The sequence below is a fragment of the Hemitrygon akajei genome, chromosome 7 (genome assembly GCF_048418815.1).
Source record: "Hemitrygon akajei chromosome 7, sHemAka1.3, whole genome shotgun sequence".
NCBI classification, from domain to species: domain Eukaryota; kingdom Metazoa; phylum Chordata; class Chondrichthyes; order Myliobatiformes; family Dasyatidae; genus Hemitrygon; species Hemitrygon akajei.
Window position 1 is genome coordinate 170,730,226 of NC_133130.1, and position 12,076 is coordinate 170,742,301.

A 12,076-nucleotide genomic window follows, 5' to 3' on the forward strand; every position below is an offset into this window, starting at 1 on the left:
CGTTATTTATTTTAACATTTATAGTGACATTTATACTTTTGTACTGCTGCCGCAAAACAACAAACTTCAATTCTGAGTCTGTGATCGTAGCGGGTCGACGGCCACCAGATGGCGGAGCCGCATCAGGGAGGAAGGAGAAGGCGGCGCGGGGAAGTGTTGGCTGAGGAACCGGGCAACACTTGCTGTTTCACCGTATTAAACACCACCTCCCAACCAGCCCATGTAACAACGTGAGTCGCTGCAAAGCCGAAGGGATACACCAATACCATCCGTCATTATCCCATCCAAATGAAATCATTTTAATTTTGCCGACAGGGGACTTCAATAAGCTGGCGGCCCCTCTACCCCGTGCAGCGGCTGCACAGGGGGCTGGTGCTTTACTGGTAATCATTAATGCCCCTCCCTCGCATTCAATACACAGTGGGGATTAAAAATAGCCTTCTCTGCTGGGAAAACGGAATGTGTAGCGCACAGTCGCAGTTGCCATAGCTTTAAAGGAGGAGCTGGATGCAAGACTTTGGCGTTCTTGCCCATGTCCGCTTAAAGCATTCGTGTTGTCACCGAGATCTCGCCTCAAGCTGCAACCTCTTTGATTTCTTCAACACCGAGAATATAAAATGCATTTACTAACAACGCGGATACTTCTAAAAACGGTTCTTTATCTTCTCATCTTACCGCAAGCAGTAATTGCGACTAGTAAGGTGAGTCCTTAAGTCATCTTTTCAATGTGTTAAATAATTTAATTATTTTATAGTAAATCCAGTGTTCACTCAGATTTTAAAAAGCTATGAAGAACCTGTTACCGTTAAGTATCTCGCTGTGTCGAATACAAACAGAGGCGCTGATAGGTTTACATCGCGGGCTTTGTACGGGTCGATCAGTCACAGAAGTCAACCTCGTGTTGTTATAAACAAGTTTTGAGAGTTCTGAACATCTGGATTAGATTCAACCCGGCAAAGACACAGTAGGTGGGTCGTTATAACTGCACCAGGCTGATTTCTGCACACATGCTTGTGCAGGCTGCCTGCTTGTAGCTAACAAATCAAGCACCCCCACCCCCAGTTTAAAATGGATTTCAATAATCAAAGTGACTGCATTTTAGCCACGAATTAAGCAGGCGGAGGATGGCGTTTCCTGCCAAAGTTCGCTGTTGTGATTAAACAATATAGAATTTTTTGTCGAACATGTGATACTATTTTGAAAGTGAATTATTTTTCATTTATAAATAGTTTATGCGATGATTATAGAATTCATATAGAGCTTTTAGAGTTATAGCATTTTTAACAACTGGAGAAAAAACATGCAAATTGATTGTTGCGATATTTAAAATTTGCAGTTATGAAGGACTCCCTCCGATTTTATGATTTCATTAAAGTGTCAGTGGTGATCCCACAACTTCGGAGTGTTTAGCTCATGCCAGGTCTATAATTTGATCTGGACTTTGTTACATTGTAGCTATTAAAAAGCCGCTTCTGATCCCAGTTCCAAAACCTACAATAATTAAGACCTGACACAGTTTTACGTTAATTATCAGCCACTTACAATCCAGAATTTCAAATGTTAAAACCAAACACTTTCTGCCTAGTTGCCACAATTCTTTAAGTTAACTTTATGCCTCAACCTGAAACAAGGCAAGCGATATTCCTGGAGAAACCAAACCGAGATGAACTTTTCTGTTGCAGCAAGGAATTGTTCAGCTCCGCGTAGTAAGCAGATCAGGCCTGGGTGGATTTGAATGAAAATCACTCCAAGTGCTGGAATAATTGAGGTGTTTATAATGACTTGGAGATTCGGTGGGGTAGGGGGAGAGAGGGTATATCCTCTGGTTGGATGTAGGTGTGACCGGCTTCCTTCACATTATATAGAGGTATCTTCGTTGGAAATACTGAAACTGAAATTTGCCAGAGATTTGTCAGAAATGTGGGACAAAGGACCGTAAATAGTTAAGGCGCTGGTCAGTAATGATCTAACTGAATGGCCAGCGACTGAACTGTCTCATCCAATACTGTCAAAGAACGAGCTGAGTTAGCAAGGCAAATGGAAAGGAGCGTTAGGGTTAGGGTTCTTGCCTGTGATTCCTCTGCAGCTCTCTGAAGGAGGACACGGGGAAGCAGAGGCTGGGCACTGACGGGGTGGGGTGGGGTGGGGTGGGGTGGGGTGGGGTGGGGTGGGGGGGGGGGTTAATTGGACCATTCTCGGCCACTTTTCAAAGTGGATTACCCGTCCATTTGCAGGAACACTGAGATGAGACCTACTTTAATTCTTCTCTTGCCAACAATGTGTGGAGATGAATGTTGACCAAAGAGAAAGGTACTTATTGATTACGATACAGCACGGAACAGGCCCTTTAAACCACACAACCTGGCAATCGCCCGATTAACCAGAAATTAATCGCGAGACAATTTACAATGACCAATTAACCTACCAACCGGTCGGCATTTGGACTATGGGAGTACCTGGGGAAAACCCATGTGGTCACAGGGAGAATGTACAAACTCCTTACAGGCAATGGCGGGTCCGGGTCTCTGGCACCGCAAAGTGTTGTGCTAACACTACAGGACCGCGCTGCCGCACGGTTAACGATAATTATTGTTATTATAGCAGCGTTGTTTAAATAATTCAAGGATTAGATTTAAATGCCGAACTAAAATTCGTATCTTTTCATAAATTATCTGATCTAAAACTAATTTAATTTTTGAATATTTGCAATATTGTACTATCAGCATTTGGTTCTTGGGCGGTGTGGCGTGGATACATAATTGAAAAGGTTAAAAGAGACATTCAGACTGTTCCAACTAAAGGAAGTGCTGGAGGAATGCAATGGGTCAGGCAGCATCAGTGCAGGGAAGTGAAGTCAATGTTTCGGGTCCAGATCTTTCATCTGGACTAGACCAGATTAGCAAACACAAGGAAATCTGCAGATGCTGGAAATTCAAGCAACACACACAAAATGCTAGTGGAATGCAGCAGGCCAGGCAGCATCTATAAGGAGAAGTACAGTCGATGTTTCGGGCCGAGTCAGTCCTGACAAAGGGACTCGGCCCGAAATGTCAGCTGTACTTCTTCCTATAAGATGCTGCCTGGCCTGCTGTGTTCCACCAGCATTTTGTGTGTGTAGACCAAATTAGTCCAGATGAAGGAAGGGTCTCAACTGTCCATTCTCCTCTGTAGATGCTGCCTAACTTGCTGAGTTCCTCAAGCATTTATTTGTGTGTTCTGGATTCCAGCATCTGCAGACTCTAATGTGTCTCCCTTCAGACTTGGAGTCTCCCTGGAGGTGGCACTCTTGCCTGGAGCTTTTAACTTACTGTAGATTATTAGCATCTGGTATGATTATTTAAACAAATATATCCTACAGATTGGGAGGTCTACAAACACAGAACCAAATGACTACAGTTCACAAATACAGGAAGATTTTATTCAGTAAGGTGACAGGGCTGCTGTTCAGTGCTTGGAGTTCTATGAGAGTTCTTTGGCTTTTTATTACTGACAGATACAACAGCGTATCAGGCCCTTCTGGCCCACAAGTCCACACTGCCAAATTACACCCATGTGACCAATTAACCTACTAATCCGTACACCTTTGGAATGTGGAAGCAAACCGGAGCACCCGTAGGAAACCACGCATTCACAGGGAGAATCTACAAATGCCTTACAGATAGTGGAGGGAGTTGTACCTGGGTCACTACCCTGTATTAACATTCCGCTACCATGCCACCCCCACAGTTTCCAGTTTTCTCACTCAAGCTCAGAATCGTGCTTAATAATATGAACTGGATATTAATATTGGCTGAATAATAATATTGACTGGAGGGCAAAGACAGCCTGTCCTGGTGTTAAGCGGTCTGTGTTTGTGCATTGGTGGGTGAGTGGGAGGGAGGGAGGAACGGGACTTGTTTTGCTATTGTCTTGTTGCTTGTTGTGTTCTGTGTTCTGCCAAACATATTGGGCATGCTATGTTGGCGCCAGAAGGTGTGACAACACTTGTGGGCTGCACCAGCATATCATTGGGTGTTAATGCAAACAACACATTTCACTGTAGTTTCGATGTTCATGAGATAAATAAATCTGAATCTGAATAAATGCTGGGAATCTCAGTACAAAAATGCCAGAAAAACACAGCAGGAGATTAAATGTAATGGGGAGGGTTTCGTAGTTCAAATATTTATCAACATACATGATTGTATCATGGATTCCAATGGTGGGGTCCAGAGTGGAGAAGATGGGGTTAGCCTTGGAGCACAGCGAACTAGGAAAAGTTGGGCAGGATAATGGGTTTAGCTGGAGTAAATTCAAAAGTATTGGTTTTTCATAATGCATGGTTCAAAGACCCAGGGACACTGGTTCAAAATGATGGACAGAGGGTGTAGGAAGGGTGGGAGGATGATATAGACAAAAGGTTTTCTCCAGAGAGCAGGTATAGATTTGATGGGCCAAATGATCTCTGGTGCTGTATTCATTACATGCTCCTTGTTGTTCCTTTCTGCACCTTGTGGCGCATTGGGCGACCACCTTGCTATTTCTTTAGCTCAATGCTCAACCCAGCACGGATGGAAAGCATGCAAGGACCCAGCCAGATTCGAACCATGGACCACTCACCTTGAAGTCCAGTGCTGATGCCACTACACCACCAGCCAGTTAGTTATGTGCTCCTATGAGTGTGAAATTTCCCAGGTACTTTCTCTGCAGGAAAGGGCTTCCATGCAGCTGGTGAAGTTCAAGGGCATTGCACATGAATTTATCCATCAGTTTAAATGGAAAATTGGTATATTTAAAGTGGAGGTTGATAGGCTCTTGAATGGGGAAAAGGCAAAAATTGAGAGGGATAATATATCAGCCATGATGGAACTGTGGAGCAGATTAGTTGGGCAGAATGGCCTATTTCTGCTCCTGTATTTTAAGGTCTTCTGTTAGATTATTCACCCATCAGTTCCTGGAACCCACCTGCTATCTACAAGGTCTAACTGATGCTGTAGAGTCCATGAAACCATAAGACATAGGGGCAGAATTAGACCATTTGGCCCATCGACCCTGCTCCACCATTCAGTCATGGCTGATTTATTGTCCCTCTCAGTCCCATTCTCCTGTCTTCTCCCTGTAACCTTTGACACCCTCACTAATCAAGAACCTATCAACTTAAGCTTTAAAATATACTCAATGACTTGCCTAAGCAGCCGTCTGTGGCAATGAATTCCAAAGATTCATCACCTTCTTGCTAAAGAAGTTCATTCTCATCCTGTTCTAAAGGGATGACCTTGTATTCTGAGGCTGTGCTCTCTGTTCCTAGACTCCCATGGTATAGGAAACAGGTTCTCTATGTTGATATTATTAAGGCCTTTCAATATTTGATGGGTTTCAATAAGATTCCGTGCCCCCCCCCCCCCATTCGTCTAAGCTTGAGTGAGTACAGACCCAGAGCAATCAAACCCTCCTGATACGTTAACCCTTTAATTCTTGGGATTATTCTTGTGAACTCCTCTCTAATGCCAGCACATCCTTTTGTAGATAAGGGGCCCAAAACTGCTCCCAATCCTTCAAGTGCAGTCTGACCAAAGCCTTATAAGGCATAATCTTGTCATTGTCACTCAGGAAATAAGACCAAGCTTTGGCAGTGGGACGACTGGGTTGTCACTGTGCCACAGAGGAAGCAGGAATATGAACAAAGAATTTTGTTTTTCTTATTATTCCAAAAACAGTTTGCAGGCCAGGACAAATACCACAGGCGTCCTTGACTCCTTCCTGCACGGTCAGAGCATTGTCAGTTTGCTCAAGTCAAGATTTTAGAAGGGTCACTGTATCCCTCCTCCCACGGAGTGAAAACATCTGAATGTCCCTGTAAGTGGAGCTCCCCTGAACTCTTGGCCAGAATTCAGCAAGCCGCCCACATCACTAACGTAATTAATTTGACTCTGGGATCTTGCTGTACACAAAACTGCTGTCATAAATCTCTACATTATGGCCATGACAAGATTTCAGAGAAGTACATAGAATGCCAGGGCATCCTGAGTACCCCTATTTCTGTCCTCTGACCAATTTAGAATAACAAACAAAAAGACAGACAATTAAAAAAAAAAGATCCAGAAATTATGCTGGAACTTTCCTTCACTCATGAACTACATTCGGCCTGCAGCATTTATGGCCATGATGGAGTTTGGAGATTGAATTTCAAGAGAAGGCATCGTTACTTTCCCCTGCTCTGACACTGACACCAGAAGGCTCCTGTCATTTATTTGGCTAACTTGTCCGTTACACCATATCCATTACACCAGTAGCTCACAAACCTTTCTGAATGAAAGCCCATTTGTTCACACTTAGTTACAGTAAATACATGCCCCCACCCCCACGAGCCACTGATTATGACAGGCCACACTTTTTAAGGACGTGAGGCTGTTCTGGGAACAACTAAGAGACACAGCTGAGGTAACCATGTGCCAAGTACTTTCTAAATCTATTTTTACTATTAATGTGAACTTTATGACAAGTATCATTGAAGCCAGACAGACCCTGTGTAATATACCCACAACTCCACAGTGACCCACTGTATTGCTGTGTGGAAGTCCCATAGCTGGTGGAGTAGCTGTGAACAAAGTTGGACCAAATTAACTTCATGTTCTTTTCAATTCCAATCTGAACCTGTTATCTGTGTTTGATCAGCTGTTGGAGAGCTATTGCCGGACTCCTGCTGTGTTTCTAGACTACAGATTCACATAGTTCACTTCATGAACACCTTTGCTCTGTCTGCCACAAAAGGCAGGCTTTTCCAGAGGCTGCCCATTTTAATTTCTACTTCCTATTCCCCTTCCAACATCTTGCCTCATGGCCTCCTCTACTGCACTGTGAGGCTACACTCAGGTTGGAGGAAAAACACCTCCTATTCCATCTGGGTAAACTCCAACCTGACATTGAACTAACTTATGGTAATTCCTCCTCCTGTTCTCTTTTTCCATTCCCCTTTCTGGCTCCCTTATCACCCCTTCTGCTCACTTGCCCTTCACTTCCTTCTGGTGCCCCTCCTCCTTCCCCTTCTCCCATGGTCTACTCTCTTCTCCTATTAGATCTCTCCTTCTTCAGCCCTTTATTTTTTCCACCTAACCTCTCCCAACTTCTTACTTCATCCCACTTACCTCTCTCCTGATTTCATCTGTCACCTGCCAGCTTGTACTCCTTCCCCTCCCCCACTTTCTTACTCTGGCTTCTGCCCCCTTCCTTTCCAGCCCTGATGAAGGGTCTCAGCCTGAAACATTGACTATTTACTCCGTTCCCAAGACACTGCCTGACCTGCCGAGTTCCTCCAGCATTTTGTGCTTGTTGCTCTGGATTTCCAGCAACTGCAGAATCTGTCGTGTTACAAACTCACAAGGTTTGCCCGCCTCTGAGGCACAGGATCGAATTGTGCACGGATTGAGATGACAATTACTACTGAACTAATCTCAGGGAATTCACAACTAGTTAAAGAAAGAATTAGAGCATTATTTAGGGAATGTGTAGCAATTGCCTTAGGTAATTATTAACAGTTAGATTAATTTGAAAGGATACAATTCAACAATAAAGATGTCATGTGTAGGATGAAATATATCATCATCATTACGTGCTGTGTCCTATGATGTAGTCGATCATAGTCTTCAATCTGTCTTTACTCTGAGCTTATTCTTTCTATCAATGACCATGATTGTTGATGAAATATTTATTAAGGTTAAATTTAACAAAATGAAAGTTGAAAGATGGCCTAATCCAAAGTAGGGGAACAGTGCCAGCTGGGTAGATGTGTGTGTTGGTGTTAGTTACTGGGGTTGATCTGTAATATAGAGCATCTCAAGGGCCTTAAAGTTGAGATATGAAGAAAAATAGTGACAGATATTAAAATGTCTGCTGATTAGAAAGTGAATTTAAGTGAAAAGCAAAAGTTCCCAGTGCTGGAAATCTGAAATAAAAAACAGGGTTTGTTTGAAAACTCAGCACATTAGGCAGCAACTTGGGAGAAAGTTACTGTTTTCAAGTCAATTAGCTCTTATCAGAATTCATCATGAAGGTAAAAAACTTCAAAGTAAATTTCTTATCAAAGTACATATGTCACCATATACAACCCTGAGATTTATTTTCTTGCAGGCATACTCAATAAATCCATAATAGAATAATAGCCACAATAGAATCAATGACAGACTACATCAACTTGGACATTGAACCAGTTAGCAAAATACAACAAATACAAAAAGAAAGTAATAATAAATAAATAAGCAATTAATATTGAGCATGAGATAAAGCGTCCTTGAAAGTGAGTCCATAGGTTGTGGGAATATTTCAATGATTGGGCAAATGAGGGTGAGTGAAGTTATCCCCTTTGGTTCAGGAGCCTGATGGTTGAGGACTAATAACTGTTCCTGAACCTGCTGGTGTGGGTCCTGAGGCTCCTGCACCTTCTTCCTGATGGCAGCAGTGAGAAGAGAGCATGTCTGGGTGGTGGGGGTCCCTGATGATGGATGCTGCTTTCTTGTGGACAATGCTTCGTGTCGATGTGCTCAATGGTGGGGATAAGCTGGACTGTATCTACTACTTTTTGTAGGAGTTTCTATTCAAAGGCATTGATGTTTCCATACCAGGCTGTGATGCAGCCAGTCAATGTACTCTCCACTACACATCTATAGAGCTTTGTCAGTGAAATATTAACTCCATTTTTATCTCCGTAGATGCTACCTGACTTGATGGGTGCTTTTCAACATTTACTACTTATTTCATATTCCTTCATGTCATAGGAGATTATTCTGCCCATCGACTTGTATTATAGATAGATAGGGTAGATGCAAGCAGGCTTTTTCCACTGAGATTGAGTTCCAGTCTCACCCAAGGTCATGGGTTAAGGGTAAAAGGTGAAATGTTTATGGGGAACATGAGGGGGAACTTCTTCACTCAGGCTGGTGTAAGTATGGAACATGCTGCCAATGGAAGTAATGGATGTACATCCGATTTCAACATTTTAAGAGAAATTTGGACAAGCAGGTGGATATGAGGGGTATGGAGAGCTATGGTCCAGGTGCAGGTTGATGGAAAAGGCAAATTAATAGTTTAACATGGATTAGATGGGTTGAATGGCCTGTTTCTGTGCTGTAGCATTCCAAGATTCTGTTTTCACATACGTGTCCCCCACCTCCCCAAATCTCCTGCCACCCACTGGGTGAGGTCGGAACTTGGAACGCCTGGGGTAACTAATGCTGTCTCAGGGAGACCTTGCATACTCCACAGAGACAGTGGCAGAGATCAGGATGGAATCCAGGTCACCGGAACTGCGATGCATTTGCAACATCAGCTGCTCCTATTTCTGTCGTGTGTCTACCTGTAATTGAGGCTTAGAATTCCAATTTTTCTCCTGTTTCATTGCCCTGACTAGCACACTGGCTGCAGTGGTGTACCATCTACAAAGCAAGTCTATGTCCATATTACTCTGACGGCATCTCTCCAGCCACCAAGAAAGGCAAGGGTACCAGGTGCCAGGGAACATCACCAGGTTCCCAATCCAGTCACATGCCATTCTATCAAGCTCCTTACTTCTGCTGCCTTCATATCCTGGACTCCCTTTCCCACAGCAGAGCTCCCTTTCCTACTGTAGCAGCTGAAAGACTGGCTGTTGATTTGGGTTGCCCCGGTGTGTAGGTGAGTGTTAGAGTTTGTGGGCATTTGATGGGGACATTGGGGAAGTAGGTACAGGCAAAATGAAGAATGTGATTGTTCTGTGAGCTGGGATAAACTTGATGGGCCAAAAGGCTTTTCCCTATGTCATAATGCAGGAATGAGGCCTCCGTCAGTTAGGGTCGTTGATGGATTTTGTGTCCTAGTTGTCTAGATATGCAAGCCAGGGCAGTACAATATGGAGAGCAAGCTGTTGCCCATGTAGCAAGCTTCCCCTCTCCACTCATCTGATGAACCCAAAGGAACGGCAGAGACCGATACAGTTTAGTACCAGCAGCATCATCGGAGTTGCCAGTCTGCATTGAGTTTAACGTAGGACTGCCTCAGGGACTCCAGCTCTGGATTTTTCCCTCTGGGTTTATGGGTATAGCCGCAAGGCAGTGGAGATTTGAGATCAGTTTTCCTTCTCCTACATGAGCTGCCAACCACACCCTACCAGCCGCATCTGCCCACGACGACTGGCTTTAATGTGCCAGTAGCCCACTTTTGCCTCTTTCCCTGTTAGTAGAAACGGTTCCGCCAGGCTTAGCAGCTAAGCCACAAGTCAGGAGCTAGACTTAGTTGTCAGAGGCTATTTGAGTCGTACGCCATTGGGAGCTTTTAATGGGTAGCAGGAGCATGTCACCACTACCTTTCTTGGCTTTAACAACCTTAACGAACCAATGTCCTGTGACTTAAGTGAGTTTGGAAATGAGGGTTACCACTACCTTTTCTAGGGGTATCAAGGGATGGGTAGTTGATGATCAGTTGTATGAGCTAAGGTTTTTCCTTCTGGAGAGGAGGACAGAAGTGACTTGATAGAGGTGTACAAAATGGAAAGAGGGATAGCCAGAGACTTTTTCCCGAGTTGGAAGTAGGTAATATGTAGCAGAGAAGGGTTAGATTGATCTTAGAGGAAGTTAAAAGGTTGGCATTACATTATGGGCTGAAGGGCCTGTACTGTGCTGTAATGTTCTATGACCAGATTCCAAAAAATTAATAAAATTTAAAAAGTAAAAAATGTTTTGATGGTTGGTTCTGGTTGGATGTAGAGGTGCAAGAGTTCAGGAATTTCATAAATGTTTTGCACAAACCCTAAGGTGAGTAATGCCAATGCTGTCTGGGAGAGATATTCATACCCGTCCTGCTGCAGTTATTATTTGGAGTACTCTGGCGAATGGTCTCTGCCACCATGATACATTTCGCTTATTAACAAAGCCGGGGATATATAGAATGTATTCAAATCCTGTTTAATTGTTTAGATGTGAAGAAGATTTCTTCATTCTTCCCCTTAGGCACTGATTTCTAGAAACCATGACCCTCAGGCTGGGAAATTAATACCTGTCTTAAAATAATAGGGGTTTTCAATTTGCTGTCCCCTCATAGTTTTATACATAATAATTAATTCACCTTCATTCTCTCTTGTTCTGAAGCAAAAGAATCTCTAGCTTTATCTGGTGCTTTGTCATGGTTTTAATTTTCCATTTCTCCAGTGCAGTCACGTCTTTCCCATAATGCACTGACCAGAACACCACCCAATACCCAGGTTGTGTCTTGATTAGTCTCGTTCACAATTGCAGTGTAATTTCCTTGTCTTGTATTCGATGGTCTCTGGTAATAAAGGAAAGCTGCCTGTGCCTTTTAAAGTTAATAGATGTTCTGTTCTCAGGTAAACGCCACTCTTAAAGTACAATTCACACCCACAATTCCTTGTTATTTTACATACATTCTTTGTTTTTGTGGGTGGTACTAGCAAGAACTCTGGGCAATCAATGAAACCAGTTTGCTATTAAAGAGCTTGCAATTGTTTGTGTTGGTCAAATAGAGTCTTAGTAGGGTTTCTCATCAGATACGTGACAGAGTTCATGTGTAGTTGAGATTCAGAATCATTTGCCCCATTTTGGATATAGAGCCATAGAATTATACAGCATGAAACAGGACCTTTGGCATAATCCATCCATACTGACCAAGATGTCTATTGAATCTAGCTCCATTTGCCTGCCTTTGGCCCACATCTCTCCAAACCTTTTCTATTCATATACTTATCAAAATGTCTTTTAAACAATGTAATTGTACCCGCCTCTAACATTTGTTCTGGCAACTCATTCCATATTCCTGCCACCATCCTCCATGTTAGCAGGTCCCAGCTTGTTTCAATGCCATGGACCAAAACCATTAAGCAAGAGGTCTGTGGATCCCAGGTTGGGAACCCCTGCTCTATTTGACAAAAGTTCCTTCTTGTCCCTTTCAAATCTTTCCCCTCTCACTTCCAACTTCTACCCTATAGTTTTAGATTCCCCCACTTGGGAAAAGACGTAATCATTCACCTTTTCCGTGTCCCTCATGGTTTTAACTATCAATATGAAGTTTCCTCAGAGCCTCCTTCACTCCAGCAGGGGGGTGGGGGTGCAGGGGA

At 43.3% G+C, this 12,076-nt stretch overlaps 1 protein-coding gene across 2 annotated transcripts in view; it reads left to right on the top strand.

The window, feature by feature from the left end:
• The first annotated feature begins 221 nt into the window (after positions 1-221).
• LOC140731171 (olfactomedin-like protein 2A) overlaps positions 222-12,076 on the top strand; it is a 48,266-nt gene continuing 36,411 nt past the window's right edge. Inside the window, exon 1 of one of the 2 annotated variants that reach the window (XM_073052588.1) lies at positions 222-701. In XM_073052588.1, the coding sequence (XP_072908689.1) occupies positions 618-701 (84 nt within the window). In that variant the 5' untranslated portion in view covers positions 222-617. The remainder of the gene's footprint in view (positions 702-12,076) is intronic. The other variant, XM_073052589.1, reaches the window with a different exon arrangement.